Below are 22233 nucleotides of genomic sequence, written 5' to 3' on the forward strand. Positions count from 1 at the left end.
TCAAACTTGGGCTCTGGCAGCACTGTCCCTGGGTCTCCCCAGGATCCATTCCTTCTTTCGGCATCCTGTGCAGATCTCTACATTTACATTCTGCAACACAGTTATCATCATAATCTATTTCTCTGTGAAAACGACTTCAACATATGATAGTTTGCTTTACTCACTTGATATTCCCTTCAACCCCATGCTCTCACCCACTCAATTCATGACCTCTTGAAGATAGGGCTTCTTTCTTCTGTACAATTGACAGTGCCCAGAATAGTACCTGGTCCAAACCCGGGGTTAAATGAATATTTACTGTGTAAAACAGTTCTGAAAGTTTGGAATTATTTTCCTTCTTTTATTTTTCTTTGCAGTCTTAAGTTTAAAAACTAGAAAACCACAAGAGGGGAAAAGAGGCTTTTATTTCAAGAAATTACTTTCTTTCCAAGACTGCCACATGTGATAGGTTCTTTCAACTATTTCTTAGAATTTCTTTTGCAGCCAACTAAAAAAATATTAATAGCTTTAACCTTGATGTGAGTGCCTAAACAAACTGTATGTTTCCTACTTACCTCACCTGAATCTTACATGATATTCACAGCATAGCTAATACAATGATATAATAAGTATATCTTCTAGGCAACAAAGAAAAATTATTCTGAGAACAAACTTAGAAATTATGTAAAAAATTTGGAAGACTGTCTGGTGTAGTTTGGAAATAACTAGAAAAACGAGGAGGAAGAAAACAGATTTTATTTCTCTTTTTTAATGAAATCCATGCAGAAAGTTTGACAACAGGTTAGGAAAAGGCAAATTCCAGAGACTAAGAGGTAGTTTACAGTTTGTTTTTATCTTTTATTTGGTCCTTTGTTCTAAAAATGCATATATTTTAAGATCAATTCTTTTGTTTGCTATTTAAATGTTATAATAAATATGCTACTAACTTATACAGTTGGTCTTTCTAAGGAGAAATCCAGCACCCCTGTACTCAGTTTTCTCACATTTACATACTCCATATAGCATACAGTGCTATATACATAGAAAAAAACCCATCTTTTATCTTACAAATGGCCAAAAGCAATACTTGCATTGTGAATTATTTGTCTCAAGATATTTTAAAAAGCGACTGAGAGGTATGAAAGTATTCCCCGTATTTATTATATACTCAAGGTTTATCCTTCGGTTTTAATACTTGGTAAGGACTAAACTAAAATTGAAAGTGTTCTCACATTCATTATTTTATTAAATCAATCTCAGGTACGTATTCTCTGATAAGCTTTGGTCCAAGGCTCTCACACATGAAAATCTACTTTCTAGGGGTTCTCTTCAACATGAATTTTATAATGATTGGTAAGGGACGACCTCTGGCTGAAGAGTTTCCCACACGCATTACATTCATAGGGTTTCTCTCCAGTATGAATTCTCTGATGGGCAATAAGTGATGAGCTTTGTCTAAAAGTTTTCCCACACGTATGACATTTAAAGGGTTTTTCTCCTGTATGAATTCTTTGATGTTGAATAAGAGCTGCACTTTGGCCAAAAGATATCCCACATTCCTCACATCGATATGGTTTCTCTCCAGTATGAATTCTCTGATGATTACTAAGGGAGGAGTTACACCTGAATGTCTTCCCACACTCATTACATTTATAGGGTCTTTCTCCGGTATGCATTCTCTGATGTTGAATGAGAGCTGAACTCTGTCTGAAGGCTTTCCCACACACTTTACATTTACACGGTTTCTCTCCAGTATGAATCCTCTCATGAATAATAAGTGTTGAGTGGGAACTTAAGGCTTTACCACATTCATTACAATTATATAATTTCTCTCCAGTATGAATTATTTGATGTCTATTAAGACGTGAAACAGAAGTGAAGCCTTTCCCACACTGATTACATCTGTACGGCTTTTCTCCAGTGTGAATTCTTTCATGTTGAATGAGAGAGGCACTCTGACTGAAGGCTCTCCCACATTCACTACATTTAAAAGGTTTCTCTCCAGTGTGAATTCTCTGATGATAACGAAGGGATGAGCTCGACTTAAAGGTGTTGCCACATTCGTTACATAAATAGGACTTCTTTCTGGAATGATGTCTCTGACACCCAGAAAGGGACGTGCTGCAACTAGATGCTTTCCTACCTGGATTATACTTATGGGGATTTTCTCGAGCATGGATTTTTTGATGTATAAAAAGGCCAGACCTTCTGCCGAAGGATTTGCCACATTCTTTACATCGATAGGATTTTTCCACAGTATGTGTTCTTAGGTGTTTACAAAGGGATGCACTATGGCTGAAGGCTTTCCCACACTGTTTACATATATAGGGCTTCTCTCCAGTATGAGTTCTTTGATGTTGAATAAGAGCTGAACTTTGGCTAAAGGCTTTCAAACATTCTTTACATTTAAATAATTTCTCTCCAGTATGGTTTTTCTGATGTTTACGAAGGGATGAATTGTGAATGAAGGCTTTTTCACATATATTACATTTATAGCGCTTCTCGGCTGTTTTGATTTTTGGTTGGTTAAGTAAATTTGAATTCTGCTTGAAGCTACTTCTTTGTATTTCATATTTTGATGGTATTTTTTCTTTAGCAACCCTCTGCTGCTTAACAAAGACTGATTTCAGGCTAAAATTTTGGCCAAATTCAATAAGGCTTCTTTCTACAGTGAGGATTTTCTTATGAGTCATTGAAATTATTTGTAAACTTTCATTTCTGTCCTGTTTCTTTAATCTGTCTTCATATATGCAGGGTTTTTCTGATATGAAGTTCCAGGGCTCATCCTTTTTGAGTCTTTTCCTTAGAAGTCCCTGAAATGAGGAGTCTTGAGTTTGAGTTGACTTTGTGGTTCTAGGACTGCTCTTACACCCTGAAAAAAGCAAAAACAAAGAAAATGCCAATGATTCATGTTATTGGCTGAAACTAAATGTGTAGACAGAATATTAATGATACCTAAATAAGGGCTTGGTATCTGATTAAAAGATAATAGCAAGAGAAAATACGAGAAGTTACACTGTATAAAAACAATAATGAGTGAGGGCTGAAGTAGTAGGGTGAATAAAAGAATAAAGGAAGCATTTAAAGAAGGTAAAAGTGTAAGAGTAACCAGGAAAATGGAGACTAGAGAGAAGGGATTAGAGGAGAAATGTGAATTGGAATGCTGTCTGGTACCCAAAGCCTATGACAGACTCGTAAATTATCTCCATGATATGATGTCTTCCTTCCTTTTCCTACATGCCAAACTTCTCTGTAGGCTTCAGATTCACTTCAAATGTTAGCTCCTCTGTGCATCCTTTCTTAACTCTGAGCTCCAACAATCCAGTCCCCTCATTATACCACTTACTACAGTATATCATATTGTATGTAAATCCAGAGCCTAAGAGACCTGTGAGACACCATCAAATGGACCAAAATATGCATGTGGAAGTCCTAGAAAGAGAAGAGAGAGAAACGGGCAGAGAGATCACTTGAAGACATAATGGCTGAAAACTTTCCAAATTTGATGCAAGTATGAATCTATAAATCATGAAGCTTAATAAACTCCAAATGGAATAAATTCAAAGAGACTCACACTGAGACACACTTTCATCAAACTGTCCAAACCCAAAGCTAAAGAGAGTACACTGAAAGCAGCAAGAGAGAAGACTTGCTGTATAAAGGATCTTAAACAATATCATCAGATTTCTCATCAGAAACTTTGGAGGCCAGAAAGTAGTGGGTTGATATATTCAAAGTACTGAAAGAAAAAAAAAAACTGTCAACAAGGAATTCTCTAAGTGACAAAACTCTCCTTCAAAATGAGGAAGAGGGGGCCAGCCCGGTGGTGTAGTGGTTAAGTTCATGCACTCCACTTCAGTGGCCTGGGGTTCATGGATTCAGATCCTGGGTACGGACCTACACACCACTCGTCAAGCTATGCTGTGGCTGTGTCCCACATACAAAATAGAGGAAGATTGGCACAGATGTTAGCTCAGGGCCAATCTTCCTCACCAAAAAAAGAAAGCAAAAGGAAGAAATTAAGATATCCCCAGGTAAACAAAGCTAAGGGATTTTGTCTCTAGCAGACCTGCCCTACAAGAATTGTTAAACAGAGCCCTTGAAGTTGTAATGAAAGGATGCTAGACAATAACCTGAGGCCATGACAAAATAAAGATCTCTGGTAAAGGTAAATGCATGGTCAATATAAAAATTAGTACTATTATAATTTTGCTTTGTAACTCCACTTTTTATTTTCTATATGATTTAAGAGATAAATGCATTAAAAATGCAGAAAATCAGGGACAAAAAGATAAAAGGCATATAGAAAACCAACAGCAAAACAGCAGGAATTCCTCCATATCAGTAATTACTTTAAATATAAATAGATCAACTCTCCAATTAAAATACAGATATTGGCAGAATGGAAAGAAACAAACGTAATCCAACTATATGCTACTTATTAGAATACTCACTTTAGATCCAAAGACACAAACTAGCTGAAAGTGAGAGGATGGAAAGATACTTCATATAAACAGAAGTACCAACAGAGAGCTGCAGCACTACACTAGTACCAGACAAAACAGACTTAAGAACAAAAAAAGTCAGAAGAGACAAAGAAGGGCGTTATATACTAATAAAAGGTTCAATTCAGCAAGAAAATAATACGAGTGAAACATTTACATGCCTAGTAAGACATCCTCAAAATATATGAAGCAAAAATTAATGAAACTGAAGGGAGAAATAATTTTACAATAATAGAGACTTCAATACCCCACGTTCAATAAAGGATAGAACAACTTGACAGAAGGGAAGAAAGGAAATCAAGGCCTTGAACAACAAATAAAGCAATTGATCTAATAGATACACACAGAACATGCTACCTGTCAAAAACAGAATACACGTCTTCACATGGGACATCCTCCAGAATAGACCACGTGTCACACACAAAACAAGTCTCAACAGATTTAAAAATACAGGCATCATAGAGGCATTCAACCTCAATGGAATGCAATTAGAAATCACTACAAGTAAAACTGGAAAATTCACAAACATGCAGAAATTGAACAATACACTCTTAAACAACCAATGTGTCAACAAAGAAATCACAAGGGAAATTAGAAAAGACTACAGACAAATGAAAACAAAAACACAACTTATTAAAACTTATGGGGTGCAGTAAAAGCAGTGCTGGGAGGAAAATTTATAGATGTAATAAATCTAACTTTACAACTTAATGAACTAGAAAAAGAACAAACTAAACTCAAAGCTAGCAAATGGAAGGAAATAATAAAGGTAAGAGCTCAGATAAAACAGAGAACAGAAAAATAGAATCAACAAAATCAAAACTGGTTCTTTGAAAATAGCTACAAAATTGAGAAAGAAAACTTTAGTGAGACTAAGAGTCAAAGTGAGAAGACCTAAATTACTAAAATAAGAAATGCAAGTGGCAACGTTACTATGGATTCTACAGTCATTAAAAAGATTACAAGAAAGAACTATGGGCAACTGTATGACAACAAACTGGACAGCCTAGAAGATATGGACAAATTCCTAGGAACACAAAACTTACCAGACTGAATATGAAGAAAGAGAAAATCTAAATAGACACATAACTAGTAAGGTAACAGAAGTAGTAATTAGAAACCTCTCAACAAAGAAAAGCCTTGGACCAAAGGTTTCACTGGCAAATTCTACCTAATAGTAAAGAACTAACACCAGTTCTTCTCAAACTCTTCCAAAAAATTGAAAAAGAGGGAACACTTCCTAACTTATTCTGGAGGCCAGCACTGCCCTGGTAACAAAGCCAGACAAAAACACTACAAAAGAAAAGAAAACTAAAGAGAAATATTCCTTATGAATATTGATTTAAAAATCCTCAATAAAGTGCTAGCAAACAGAATTCAGCATCATATTAAAAGGATTATACACCATGACCAAATGAGATTTATCCCTGGAATGCCAGAATGGTTCAACATATGAACATCAATTAACGCATTAGCACAATGAAGGGATAAAACCACATGATCATCTCAAGTGATGCAGAAAAAGCATGACAATATTCAACACCTTTTTATGAGAAAAACACTCAGCAAACTGGGAACAGAACGAAACTACCCCAATGTAATAAAGGCCATATAAGAAAAGTCCACAGCTAACATCATAGTCAATGGTAAACGACTGAAATCTTTTCCTCTAAGTTCAAGAACAAGACAAGCATGCCCACTTTCACCACTTCTATTCAACATAGCATTGGAACTTTTAGCCAGAGCAATTAGGCAAGAAAAAGAAATAAAAGTATACAAGTTTGAAAGGAAGAAGTGAAATTATCTCAGTTGCAGATAACATGATCTTATATGTAGAAAACCCTAAAGATTCCAGAAAAAAAAACTGTTAGAATAAACAAATTCAGCAAAGTAGCAGGATAAAAAATCAACACACAAAAATCAGTTGTTTTTATACCCTAACAATGACCAATCCAAAACAGAAATAGAAATAGAAAAAAGGATTTCATTTATGAAAGCATTAAAAAGAATACTTAAGAATTAACTCAAAGAAGGAGGTCAAAGACTTGTACATTGAAAACTACAAAAATTTTAGAAAGAAAGTAGACATTGATAAATGTCACGTGTTCATGGATTGTAAGGCTTAATATTAAGATGGCAATACTGCCTAAAGCAATCTACAGATTCAATGCAATCTCTATCAAAATCCCCATGATGTTTTTTTTTCAGAAATAGAAAAATCCATTCTAAAATTCCTATGAAATCTCAAAGGACCCTGAAAAGCCAAAATAATCTTTAAGAAGAACTAAGTTGGAGGACTCACACTTCCTGATTTCAAAACTTATTACAAAGTTACAATAATTTAAACAGCACGATACTGGCAGAAAGATGGACATATCGACCAATAATAGAAAGTCCTGAAATAAACCTGCACATATATGGTCAAATGGTTTTTGACAAGGTGCCAAAACCATTCAATGAGGAAAAGACAGTCTTTCAACAAATGGTGCTGGGAAAACAGGATATCCACATGCAAAAAAAAAATGAGGTTGAACCCTTACCTAACATCATACACAAAAATTAACTCAAAATGAATCCATGACTTAAATGTAAAACATAAAACTGTTAGAAGAAAACCTAGGGCAAAATCGTCATGACACTGGATTTTGCAATGATTTCTAGGATAGGACACCAAAAAAGCAAAGGCAACAAAGGGGAAAATACACAAATTGGACTTCATCAAAATCAAAAGCTTTTGTGCATCACAGGACACTACCAGCAGAATAAAAAGGCAACCTACAGGATGGGAGAAAATATTTGCCAATCTTACGTCTGCTAAAAGGTTAATATCCAGAATACATAAAGAACTTCTACAACTCAACACTAAAAAACAAATAACCCAATTCAAAAATGGGCAGAGGACTTGAATAGACATTTCTCCATAGAAGATAAACCAATGGCCAATAAGCACATGAAAAGATGCTCAACATCACTAATTAGTAAGGAAATGCAAATCAAAACCACAAGATACCATTTCACCTCTATTAGCATGGCTATTATATATTTTAAAAAAAAACCTCGGAAAATAAACGTTGGCAAGGATGTGGAGAAATTGGAACCCTCATGCAATGCTGGTGGGAGTGTAAAATAAAGCGGCCACTGTGGAAAACGGTATGGCAGTTCCTTAAAAATTTAAGCAGAGAATTAGCATGTGTTCCAACAATTCCACTCCTGCATATATACCCAAAGGAATTGAAAGAACACGAAGAGATATCTGTACAACCATGTTCATAGCAGCATTATTCACAGTAGCCAAAAGGTGGAAACAACCCATATGTCCGTTGACAGATGAATGGATAAACAACAATGGAATATTATTTAGTCTTAAAAAAAATGAAATTCTGATAGATGCTATCACATGGACGAACCTTTTACCAAGGGTTGGGGAGGGAGCCAAGTGTATTCATACAGTGGAATATTATTCATCCATGAAAAGGAATGAAGTATGGATACATGTTACAACATTGATGAACCATGAAAATATTATGCTAAGTGAAAGAAGCTAAATAGAAAGAGCCACATGCTGTATAATTCCATTTACATGAAATGTCCACAATAGCCAAATCTGTAGAGACAGAAAGTCGATTAGTAGTTTCCAGGGGTGATGAGGATAGGGGAATGTGGAGTGATCGCTAATGGGTACAGGGTTTCTTTTGGGGGTGATGAAAATGTTCTAAAATTAGGTAGTGGTAATGGTTGAAGGTCTCTGTGAATATACTTAAAACCATTGAAGTGTACACCTAAAATGGTGAATTTTAGAGTATATGAACTATATCTTAATATAGCTGTTTAAAAAAAGCGAGAGAGAAAACAACCATTCCCAGCAACAGTCCCATGTGTTCCTGCCCCATCCCTGCCTCAGATATAAGGCTCTGTGGTGAGCAACGGGAGACTGAGAAAAAAGCTAGAAAGACAGGAGCAACTCTATTAAAGAGCCTGAAGAAGAGCTAAAGCGGCCACCAGAAAGATTAACCCCACTTTGAATTGAAAAATATGAAAAAGGTAACCAAGAAGATGAGAACAGGAGCACAGGAAAGGTAAAGTAGGGCTCTATTTAAATTCCTAGCTCACAACACTAGAAAAACAAAGTAAAGGAAAAGAAAGCCATGGAAGAAAATTATAAGGACAAAAGCATAAATTAGTAATGAAGAGAACAGATACCCTATCCAAATAAGTTTGAAAACCTACTTGAGATAGATAATTTCTTAGATATACAGTTACCAAAATTGACCCCATTAGAATTAGAAAGTTGGAATAGACCAATTTTCATTAAAAAATAAAGTTATTGGGGCTGGCCCCATGGCCGAGTGGCTAAGTTCGCGCGCTCCGCTGCAGGTGGCCCAGTGTTTCGTTGGTTCGAATCCTGGGCACGGACATGGCACTGCTCATCAAACCACGCTGAGGCAGCGTCCCACATGCCACAACTAGAAGGACCCACAACTAAGAATATACAACTATGTACTGGGGGGCTTTGGAGAGAAAAAAGGAAAAAATAAAAATCTTTAAAAAAATAAATAAATAAATAAAGTTATTAAAGAGCAATCCCACAAAAAACCACAGGGGAATTCTATCAAACTTTGAAGCATCAGATAGTCCCAACATTCTATAAATTATTCCAGTGCACTGAAAAGAAGAAAAATTCCTAATTCCTTTTATGAAGGAAAATAATATTGAAACCTTAACCAGATAAACAATACAAAGAAAGAAAACCATACATCACAACATCAATGCAAACATTCTAAAAAAGTTATTTTTAGCAAACAGATTCTAACACCACATTATTCCAGGAATGCAATGTTGGTTCAATATTAGGAAATCCATTAATATCATATAGTTTTCTCTTCTACCCTGTGACTTAAGACCAGAAATCGTGTCCTACTCACCTATAAATCCTCATTATGGCACTCAAATTACAAACAACATTTTTGTTTTATTAATCTTCCTTAAACACAGCACTTTCATCTTTCTGAACAACGTCAAATACTCTTAGTTAATAGACATACATGTTTGGAACTCTTAAAGAAGTTGCATTACACGATAGTCGGGTTGTGGGGAGGCTTCAGGACCAACCCAAAGAGAGAAGCAGGTAGGCATTGAGTTACTCTGCGTAAGCGTCAAAACATAAGGGGAAGCCAAAGTTGCAAGCCAGGAAGGTAGGGAGTTTATGCCTCGAGAAAGAGTCGATAACAAATTGTATGCAATATTGAAAAGCAGTCAAGCATCAGTAATAAGCCAGCCAAGAACAGAACGAGGTAAAGGAGCATTAACATAATGCTAAGAGAGTATAAAACAGAATTTAATAAATATTAAAACTTGGTTAAGGCCATAATTCAATAATTCCAGTTACAATGATATTATATGGTTCATCGAATAATTACAAAAAGCAAAGTTTTAGTTTGCAAAAAGTTAAAATTTAAATAGGTATGTTTTAGAGTACTGTTGGAATGAAATTAGAAGATAAAATGGCCTATTAATAAATCTCTGGCTCTGTTTATTAAAGTGGTTCTAAATAATATCACTTCAGTAGTAATGTATGTTATAGTCCTTAAGACTCTGATCTCGAGGCCGGCCCCGTGGCCGAGTGGTTAAGTTCGTGTGCTCTGCTGCAGGTGGCCCAGTGTTTCGTCGGTTTAAATCCTGGGTGCAGACATGGTACCACTCATCAAGCAACACTGAGGCAGCGTCCCACGTGCCACAACTAGGACCCACAACTAAGAATACACAACTATGTACTGGGGGGGCTTTGGGGAGAAAGAGGAAAAAAATATAATCTTCAAAAAAAAAAAGACTCTGATCTCTTACAACTAAAAGGAATGAGGACTCCTTGGAAGGATGGCTCTTTCTTTTATAGCCTATGGAAGGTATGAAGTATGTATGAGGTTTCTTTGCACCGGTTCTGGAAGGTACAAAGTGAGTATGGGACATATTGACATTAATAGAAAGCAAGGATGTGAACAAAGTTCATAGGGTTGGTAAGATACGTATTAAATGCATTGGCATGTTTGCCTATTCTGGTGTGGGATGAGGTGGGGAATAGGGAGGAGAATGGAGTGGGAATATAAGAGTGAAAAACTGGACCCTGCACACACCAGTGGGGGAAATGTGTTACAAAACAGAATATGGCGAACTCAACCCTCTGCCCTTGAGGTTTTAAAATATGCAACATATATATACTTACATATACATGTTCACACGTGTGTGTGTGTGTGTGTGTGTAGGGTTGTGACAAGGGACATAGGAGCCAGCTTAAAGGAGTTTCTGATGGCTAAGTCAACAATTTGTATCTAAAATAATTAGTTAATTAAGTTTGTAAAAAGTCACGAGTCCATAATGATAATAGAAGGAAAAAAGTATAATTCTTAATTAAAAAAATGGGAACTAGATTGATATTTATAAGGAAGTTATTGTTCAGTTTTATGTATGGTATCAAGATGGACAGATGACTACCTACACACAAAGACTGGTACAGTCACCATGAATAAATGGCTTGAAGGGGGAAAAACAGCTTCAAACGTCTCAACATAATAGTGCCAATGAAATTAACACTAATCTCTAACAGCATCTTATATACAAGCAGTGTTCAAATATTCCTAATTGTCTCATACATTTTTTCAATTGGGAAACAATCAAGGTTCACCCACTGAATTTGGTTGCTATGTCTCTTAAATCTCTTTTAATCTATAGGTTATAAATGTAATCTGTAACCTGTTGAAGTGAAGGTCATTTGGCCTCTAGAATGTCACATATTCTGGGTGTTACTAATTGCACATCTGTTGTGTGTTTCACACGTGCCTCTATCTCCTGTAAATTAGTAGACGGTCCTAGAGGCCTGATCAGATCCAACCTCAATTACTGTATTATATCCAGAGGCACTAATATCTGTTTATTTTTATAATGTTACAACTGATGAATACATTCAAGTGGTCTCAGCCTGATACATCTTATAAAGTTCCCCGTTAGCTTTACAATTTCCTGATTTTAGCAGCTTTTGATAATCACTAACTAGATCCATGATCTCATTAGGGGTTACAAAATAGTGATGCTCTAATTCTACCATTTTTCTGCATTTATTAGCTGGAATTATTCTAATAAAAAATAACCTTCCTTCATAAATTATGGTTAGCCTGAGATACGGTTCCTAAAGGAAAGGCAGGAAATTATTTTTTTCCTCTCCCTTTATTTGCCAGTGTTTAAGATAATGACTTGGTTCTCTAGCATCCTCCAAAAGTGACCAATGAAGCTTTTTTTTGTTTAAGTATCAACATAAACTTACGAATTTTACCATATTTCATGTTTGGTTGCTTTTTCTTTTTTAATTCTTTGTATTCATTACTCCTTTACATGCTCAAAAATGTCCCATTTATGGCTAATTTGAATTCTATCAAATTAGCTCCTGATGTGACTCATTTGTCTTGGGAGCTCTTCCTTTCCTGTAGGACAAGATATTCTGTTCATCTAGAACATCTTCCCAAACGTAGTAGAATCAGTCACTTTTCCAAGGAGCCCTGGTTCCTGATAATGGAAAAAGGTCTTTACAAAGTGTAGTCTGGGAACTAGAGGTGTTCATTACTACTAGGTTGGTCATTGTTTCAAGGCTTCTTTCAAAGATAAAGCTAGGAGACAACTAATTGGACATTCACCAATTAACAAAGGATATCCAGATAGCATCTCAAGATGCCTAAAAGTCTCATGCTACTACACATCAGAAGGCAGACGGACTTCCCCCTGGGAGGAGGTGGAAATAGGTGAAAACTCTCTGACCCCCGACCCCCGGACAGCCTGGTTCCTACAGGAGGCTCTCTTCCAGTGGACTCCCCCATAGCATCGCCACACACCAAGGGCAGGAGTGTGCACTCACCAGCGGAGCGACGGTGGAAACAGGTGACAACAGCCCTACCCAAGCCACCCGAGATCACACTTAAGCCCAGGGGGAATTCCCCAGGGCCCCGCACCCACCGGCAGGGAAGGCCTCTGCTCGCCATTAGCAGGGAGGCCCCACCCAGAAGCCAGAACAAAGAGAAGCACCTGGCGGGCCCGGCATGGCACCAGACCACAAGCTGCCACTGGGCTCATGGTCTCTGGTGCACGGCTCGGTACAGAGGGCACCTGGACTTCCCGTAGACGTGCTTGGCGACACGGTTGGAGCTCCAGCGCCTGGCTCTGCGGCACGGAGGAAGGCTCCGGGGTCCTGCATCTCCCCGGGAGGGAAAGCCTCTGCTCGCCATTAGCAGGGAGGCCACGCCCAGAATCCAGGACAAAGGGAAGCTCCCGGTGGGCAGATCCCCCGGGGTGGCTCCAGACCGCAAGCTGCCGCTGGGCTCACGGTCTCCGGCGCACAGGTCGGTGCAGGGGGTGCCCAGACATCCCGTGGACACGCTTGGGGACTGGGTGGAGCTCCAACACCCAGCTCTGCGGCCCGGAGGGTCGCTCCAAGGTCCCGCAACCCCCAGCAGGGAGGGCCTCTGCTCGCCATTGGCAGGGAGGCCCCGCCCAGCATTCAGAACACCAGGAAGCTCCCTAGAGCAGAATTCCCCACAAGGCAGCAGCTTACAAGCCACCGCCAAGCCCACGGACTCTGGCCATGTCCCAGACGAGGCAAGCGGCTCCCAGAGATCCTGTGAGAGTGGAGTGGGACAGAGTGGAGCTCCGGTGAAACAGCTACATAGCCCAGGGGGGAACTCCAGGTTCCTACAGCAGCCTCAGCAAAAGCCTCTGCACAGCACTAGTGGAGAGGTCCCGACTGGCAATCACAAGGCGGGAAGGCCCTGGGGCAAAAGCAGCACAGCTAGGTGAGCTAACGACAGACTGCAGAAGATAACCCATAGCTCTGCTGGGACCTATAGTGGACAAGTGTGATCTGGTGGGCTCTGTTAGGGACAAATCGGAGATTATAAGTGATCCTGCTCCTGGCTGCTGGGAAAGCCCACAACACCGCTGCAGACCACAAGGAGGGAGCACGTCTAAGTGGGCTGCAACAATAGGCACCAGCAGCCTGAGGCCCCCTTGTGATTGCCCCCACAACTGACGAGGGACCCCACAAGACCACTGTGACTACGAGGAGGGGTCCAGGCCCAGTCAGTAACAGCTGACAGGGTTCCTGGTTGGTGCAGTCTAAACAGCTGCACCCGTCCCCCAAACCAGTTGCAACAAGTGGAAGCAGCGACTAAACTCTATCTCTATGCGGAGGCACAAATCCACGCCATTAAGCACTATGAAAAAATATATTAAATCTCCAGAACAGAAGGAAAATGACAAGCACCCAGAAAACAATCCCAAAAACAATGAAATCTATAACCTAAATGACGATTTCAAAACTGCCATTATGAAAAAACTCAACAAGCTAAAAGAGAATTCAGATAGACGACTCAGCGAGTTCAGGAGCTATGTCACAAAAGTGCTTGACACTATAAAGAAGAACCAATTAGAAATACTGGCGATGAAGAACACAATGGAGGAGATTAAGAAAAATCTGGACTCTCTGAACAGTAGGGTCGATAATATGGAGGGCAGAATTAGCAATTTGGAGGATAGGAATATAGAAATGCTGCAGGCAGAGGAGGAGAGAGAACTAAGACTAAAAAGAAATGAAGAAACTCTCTGAGAATTATCCGACTCAATTAGGAGATGCAACATAAGGATTATAGGTATACCAGAGGGAGAAGAGAAGGAGAAGGGGGCAGAAGGCCTGTTCAAAGAAATAATAGCTGAGAACCTTCCAAACTCGGGAAGAGAGATGGAACTTCATGTGACAGAAGCCAATAGATCTCCAAACTTTATTAATGCAAGAAGACCAACCCCAAGGCATATAGTAGTGAAACTAGCAAAAGTCAACGACAAAGAGAAAATACTAAGGGCATCCAGGCAGAAGAAAATAACTTACAAAGGAAACCCCATAAGGCTATCAGCAGATTTCTCAAGAGAGACCTTACAGGCTAGAAGAGATTGGAATGAAATATTCAAAACTCTGAAGGACAAAAACCTGCAGCCAAGAATACTCTACCCAGTGAAAATATCCTTCAAATACGATGGAGAAATAAAAACTTTCCCAGATAAACAGAAGTTCAGGGAGTTCATCACCACAAAAGCTCCTCTTCAAGAATTGCTCAGGAAGAAACTCATTCCTGAAAAATCAAAAAAGGGAAAGGGGTTACAAAATCCAGAACAAAGGAGATAAGCAGAAGGACAATAAAACAAAGTAATAGCTCTCCATCAGGACAAATGCAAAAGAACCGGAAAACAAGTGATAAAATGGCAACAGTAGGCCCCCACGTTTCAATAATCACTCTAAATGTGAATGGATTGAACTCTCCAATCAAAAGACACAGAGCGGCAGGATGATCAAAGAACAAGATCCAACAATATGCTGCCTCCAGGAAACACACCTCAGCCTCAAAGACAAACACAGACTCAAAGTGAAGGGATGGAAGACAATACTCCAAGCTAATAATGAACAAAAGAAAGCAGGTGTTGCCATACTTATATCAGACAAAGTAGACTTCAAAGCAAAACAGATAAAGAAAGACAAAGAGGGGCAGTATATAATGATAAAAGGGATGCTCCACCATGATGACATAACACTTATAAATATATATGCACCTAACACAGAAGCACCAAAATTCGTAAAGAAACTATTAACAAAACTAAAAGGAGACATCAACAGCAATACAATAGTAGGGGACCTCAACACCCCATTAACACTAATGGACAGATCTTCCGTACAGAAAATCAACAAGGAAATTCTAGAATTAAATGAAAAATTAGATCAGATGGACCTAATAGATATATATAGGACACTTCATCCAAAACAGCAGGTAACACATTCTTCTCAAGCATGCATGGAACATTCTCAAGGATAGACCATATCTTGGGAAACAAAGCAAGCATCAATAAGTTCAAGAGGGTTGAAATAATATCAACCATCTTTTCTGATGACAACGCTATGAAAGTAGAAATCAACTACAAGAATAAAGCTGCGAAAGGGCCAAAAATGTGGAGACTAAACAACATGCTACTGAACAAACAATGGATTATTGAAGAAATTAAAGAAGAAATCAAATATTACCTGGAGACAAATGAAAATGAAAATGAAAACACACCGTACCAAATGATTTGGGACACAGCAAAGGCAGTCCTAAGAGGGAAGTTCATTGCAATACAGGCTCACCTCAATAAGCAAGAAAAATCTTACATAAACAACCTCAAACGACACCTAACGGAATTAGAAAAAGGACAAACAAAGCCCAAAGCCAGTAGAAGGAGGGAAATAATAAAAATTAGGGCAGAAATAAATGATATTGAAACAAAAAAGACAGTAGAAAGGATCAATGAAACAAAGAATTGGTTCTTCAAAAAAATTAACAAAATCGACAAACCCTTAGCCAGACTCACTAAAAAAAAAAGAGAGAGATGTCTCAAATAAATAAAATTAGAAACAAGAGAGGAGAAATCACAACAGATACCGAAGAAATACAAAGGATCATAAGAGAATACTATGAAAAACTATATGCCAACAAATTGAACAACCTAGAAGAAATGGATAAATTCCTAGCCTCATACCACCTACCCAAGCTGAATGAGGAAGAAATAGAGAATCTGAATGGACCAATCACAAGTAAAGAAATAGAAACAGTAATCAAAAACCTCCCAAAAATAAGAGTCCAGGGCCAGACGGCTTCTCTGGAGAATTCTACCACACATTCAAAGAAGATTTAATACCTATCCTTCTCAAACTATTCCAGAAAATTGAGGAAGATGGAGCACTCCCTAATACACTCTATGAAGCGAACATCACCCTGATCCCCAAACCTGACAAGGACAACACAAAGAAGGAAAACTACAGGCCAATATCACTGATGAACATAGATGCAAAAATCCTCAACAGAATTTTGGCAAACTGAATACAGCAATACATCAAAAAGAGTATACACCATGATCAAGTGGGATTTATACCAGGGACACAGGGATGGTTCAACATCCGCAAGTCAATCAACGTGATTCACTACATTAACAAAATGAGAAACAAAAACCACATGATCATCTCAACAGATGGAGAGAAAGCATTCGACAAGATCCAACATCCATTTATGATAAAAACCCTCAATAAAATAGGTATAGAAGGAAAGTACCTCAACATAATAAAGGCCATATATGACAAACCCACAGCCAACATTATATTCAACGGACAAAAACTGAAACCCATCCCTCTGAGAACACGAACAAGACAAGGGTGCCCACTTTCACCATTCTTATTCAACATAGTACTGGAGGTGTTGGCCAGAGCTATTCGGCAGGAAAAAGAAATAAAAGGAATCCAAATAGGCAACGAACAAGTAAAACTCTCGCTGTTTGCAGACAACATCATCTTATATATAGAAAACCCCAAAGAAGCCATAGAAAAACTATTAGAAACAATCATTCCATGCACATGGATTGGAAGAATAAACATAGTTAAAATGTCCATTCTACCTAAAGCAATCTACAGATTCAATACCATCCCAATCAGAATTCCAATGTCATTCTTTACAGAAATTGAACAAAGAATCCAAAAATTCATATGGGGCAACAAAAGACCCCGAATTGCTAAAGCAATCCTGAGAAAGAAGAACAAAGCTGGAGGCATCACAATCCCTGACTTCAAAACATACTACAAAGCAAGAGTAATCAAAACAGCATGGTACTGGTACAAAAACACATGCACAGATCAATGGAACAGAATTGAAAGCCCAGAAATAAAACCACACATCTATGGACAGCTAATCTTTGACAAAGGAGCTGAGGGCCTACAATGGAGGAAAGAAAGTCTCTTCAAAAAATGGTGCTGGGAAAACTGGACAGCCACATGTAAAAGAATGAAAATCAACCATTCTTTTTCACCATTTACTAAAATAAACTCAAAATGGATCAAAGACCTAAAGATTAGGCCTGAAACAATAAGTCTCCTAGAAGAGAGTATCGGCAGCACACTCTTTGACATCAGCTTCAAAAGAATCTTTTCGGACCCCATAACCCCTCACATGAGGGAAACAACAAAAAGAATAAACAAATGGGACTTCATCAGGCTAAAGAGCTTCTTCAAGGCAAAGGAAAACAGGATTGAAACAAAAAAACAGCCCACTAAATGGGAAAAAATATTCACAAGTTATTTATCCGACAAAGGGTTAATCTCCAGAATATACAAAGAACTCACACAACTCAAGAATAAAAAATCAAATAACCCAATTACAAAATGGGCAGGGGACATGAACAGACATTTCTCCAAAGAAGATATATGGATGGCCAATAGACACATGAAAAGATGCTCATCATCACTAATCATCAGGGAAACGCAAATCAAAACTACACTAAGATATCACCTTACACCTGTTAGAATGGCAAAAATATCCAAAACCAAGAGTGACAAATGTTTTAGAGGCTGTGGAGAAAAGGGAACCCTCATACACTGTTGGTGGGAATGCAAACTGGTGCAGCCACTATGGAAAACAGTATGGAGATTTCTCAAAAAGTTAATAGAAATACCTTATGACGCAGCTATCCCACTACTGGGTATCTATCCTAAGAACCTGAAATCAGCAATTCCAGAAGTTCTATGCACCCGTATCTTCATTGCAGCATTATTCACAATAGCCAAGTCATGGAACCAACCTAAGTGCCCAGCAACTGATGACTGGATAAAGAAGTTGTGGTACATATATACACAATGGAATACTACTCAGCCATAAAAAAGGACAAAGTCGTCCCATTCACAGCAACATGGATAGACCTTGAGAGTATTATGTTGAGTGAAATAAGCTAGACAGAGAAACAAGAACTCTGTATGTCTCCACTCATAGGTGGTAGTTACCATATGGACAAAGAGAACTGATCGGTGGTTGCCAGGGGAAAGGGGGGTGGGGGGAGGGCACTAGGGGTGAAGTGGTGTACCTACAACATGACTAATAATGATGTACAACTGTAATTTCACAAGGATGTTAACTTTTATAACCTTAATAATAATAAAAAGAAGATAAAGCTAGGAAATACTTTTTAAATGAGACTATATAATCATGAGTTCATTCTAACATTTTCAATTCAAATTTAATATTATAACAATGCTACTTAACCTCTTTCATTTTATATTTGCATCTCTTCTCTCATACTGAAAACTGGATCCTAATGATACTAACAAAATTACTCATTTGTTTTTCTTATATAATTTCAAAGTAACAATACCAGTATTATTGTTAAAAATATGAACATGAAAAACAATTTAAGATTTGTTTGCAATTCTTTTTATCCTCAGGCTATATAACCCACTAGAACATTCACTCAAATTGCCATATTTTAAAGACATAATTGAAATAATTCTTTTCTGCTTTGGTTAAACCATTAACCTGAAACACAATGAGGTTCATTTGTTTCATTTTGCTTTCAATTTTCAGGTATTCTTTTTTCTTGTTTACTTAATTTTATAAGACATTTTCATAGCTCCAAATTCAAAACTATAAAACAAGGTTCTTTCAGAGAAATCTTGATTCTGTCCTTGTCCTCTTCATCTTTTCTTCTTCCCTTACCTTATACATAACTATATATAGATCTGTATCACCTTCCATATTACATAAAAGTGTGATACTCACTGTTCTACATTCCCCTCCCTTAGTAATATATTATGGAGATCCACAGAGGAGTTTACTGAGGTCTTCATTCCTTTTTTACAGCTACCTAGAATTCCACTCTGAGGAACTACCTGCATTTATTCAACCAGATTTCATTAACAGACAATTTGGTTAAGTCTGATTTTTAGTTTTCTAATTTTAATACAACTGGAATTTACACTGGTACATGTGAAATCCTCTGTCACATGTACATCAGGATAGAGAGCACTTCCTAATTTACTCTATGGAGCTAATACAGCCCTGATATGACAAAGACAATATGAAAAAAAGAAACCAACAGACCGCATCTCTCATGAATATAAATGTAAAAATCCTTAAACTATTAGGAATAGAATTCAGCAATATATAAAAAGAATTATACACCATAACCAAGTGCATTCATTCCAGTGTTGTAAGGCTGGTTTGCTCTTTGAAAAACCAGCATTAATTAACCTACAATATTAACAGGCAAGACAAGAAAAATCACATGATCCTATCAAATGATATATTAAAAACCGTTTGACAAAATCCAACATCCACTCATGGTAAAAACTCCTAGAAAAATATCTCAATTTGATAAACAGCATGTACAAAAACCTATAGCTAACATTATAGTTAACGATGAAAGACTGAATGCTTTGTACATAAGATTGGGGACAAGACAAGAATGTCTGCTCTTAATACTCTTATTCAGTGTAGGACTGCAAGTCTAGTTAGTAGACTATGGCAAGAAAAAGAAATAGAAAGTATACAGATCAGGGGCCTGGCCTGGTGGCATAGTGGTTAAGTTTGCAATCTCCATTTCAGTGGTCCATGGTTCACGGGTTTGGATCCTGGGTCTGGACATACACGCTGCTCATCACGCCATGCTGTGGCAGCATCCCACATACAAAATAGAGGAAGACTGGCATGGATGTCAGCTCAGGGACAATCTTCCTCGAGCAAAAAGAGGAAGATTGGCAACAGATGTTAGCTCAGGACCAGTCTTCCTCACACACATACACACACACACAAAAGGTATACAGATCAGAAAGGAAGAAATAAAACTATTATTTGTAGATGACAACACATGGAAAATCCCAAGGAATCTACAAAACATCTCCCAGAACTAATAAGAGAGTTCAGAAAGGTCATAGGATACAAGATAAACATACAAAAATCAATATTTCCATATACTAGCAATGAACATGTGGTGGTGAAATTATCACTACAATGCCATTTATAATCACTCAAAAAATGCTTTGGTGTAAACTTAAAACACGTACAGGACTTGTATGCTGAATACTATAAACCACTGATGAAAGACATTAAAGAAGAGCTAAATAAATGGAAAGATGTACCATATTCATGGATGGGAAGATTTGACTTAGTAAAGATCTCAACTGTCCCAAAGTTGATATATGGATTTACTGCAATTCCTATCAAAATCTCAGCAAGATTTTTTTGCAGATAGATAAGATTATTCTAAAATTTATATGGAAGGCAAAGGAACTAGAATAGCTGAAATAACTTTCAAGAAGAAGAATAAACTGGGAATAATCACTCTACCCAACATTAAGGCCTCTATATAGCTACAGTAACCCACAAAATGTGGTGTGGGTGGAGGGATATATACAGATCAGTGGAAGAGAACACCGAGAAATAGGCTCACACAAATATGCTCAACTGATTTTTGACAAAGGTACAAAAGAATTCAGTGGAGGAAAGACAGCTGCTTCAACAGATAATGCTGGAACAACTGAATGTCCATAAGCAAAAAAAGTGAATCTTGACCTAACCCCACTTCTAATACAAAAATTAACTCAAAAAGGATCATGAACATAAATGTACAATGTAAAACTACAGCACTTCTAGAAAAAAACAGAAGTAAATCTTTAAGATCTAAGGGTAGGCAAAGAGTTCTTAGATTTGACACCAAAGGGACAATTCATAAAAGGAAACATTGATAAATTGGACATCATCAAAATTAAAACTTTCATTCTGTAAGACATGTTTGAGGACGAAAGGAAACTAAAGACTATGAGAAAATATTTGCAAACCACATATCCACAAATGACCACGATCTAGACTATATAAGGAACCCTCAAAACTCAACAGTAAAAAACCAAACAATTCAATCAGAAAATGGACAAAAGACACAGACATATCACCAAAGATATACAGATGGCCAATTAGCACATGGAAACATGTTCAACATCAGGGAACATGCAAATTAAAATCACAATGTTTATCACCATACACATAACAGAACTTGCTAAAATAAAAACTAGTGACAACATAAAATGTTGGCAACGATACAGAGAAACTGTACTCATATGTCACTACATTGTGAGTGGAATATGAAATGTAAAATGTTTCCAGTCACTCTGTAAAACAATTTGGCTGTGTCTTCAGAAACTAAACATGCAACTAACATATGATCAGCCATTGTACTCCTGGGCATCTATGATACAGAAATGAAAACTTATTTTCACAGAAAAACCTGCACATAAATGTTTATAGCAGTGTTATTTGAAATTGTCAAATACTGGAAACAATCCAGATGTCCTTCAATAAGTGACTGGTTATACAAACTATGGTATATCCATTTCATGGAATACCACTCAGCAGTCAAAAGAAGGAAATAGTGATACACACAACTACTTGGATAAACTTCCAGAGATCTATGATGAAAGAAAAAAACCATTCCCAAAAGGTTACACACTGTATAATTCCATTTATATGACATCCTTAAAATGACAAAATTGTAGAAATGGATTAGTGGTTACCAGGGGTTAAGGACAAGGGGAGGCGGGGGACAGGGACAGGTAATAAGATGGAAGTGGGTATGTCTAAACAATGGGTGACGAGAGGGGATCCTTATGGTGACTGAAGGAATTCTTCTGTCTCTTTACTGTATCAACATCAATAATTTGGTTGTAATGTTGTACTATAGTTTTGGAACTAGGTAAAGGGACATGAAATCTCTCTGTTCTATTTCTTATAATTGCATGTGAATCTACAATGATCTCAAAATAAAAAACTTTTTTAAACAAGTAAAATTTCCCCTCAAAGTAAAAAACCAAATTTACGCCATCCCC

At 37.6% G+C, this 22233-nt stretch overlaps 1 protein-coding gene across 1 annotated transcript in view; it reads right to left on the bottom strand.

Annotated features, from left to right (window-relative positions):
* The window catches only part of ZNF454 (zinc finger protein 454), a 103714-nt gene that overhangs the window by 71665 nt on the left and 9816 nt on the right, over positions 1 to 22233 (bottom strand). The window contains exon 5 of the mRNA XM_070233722.1: positions 718 to 2851. Within this exon, the coding sequence (XP_070089823.1) occupies positions 1296 to 2851 (1556 nt within the window). The 3' untranslated portion in view covers positions 718 to 1295. Of the gene's footprint in view, positions 2852 to 22233 lie in introns of the transcript that reaches the window.

The sequence above is a fragment of the Equus caballus genome, chromosome 14, assembly GCF_041296265.1.
Source record: "Equus caballus isolate H_3958 breed thoroughbred chromosome 14, TB-T2T, whole genome shotgun sequence".
NCBI lineage: Eukaryota > Metazoa > Chordata > Mammalia > Perissodactyla > Equidae > Equus > Equus caballus.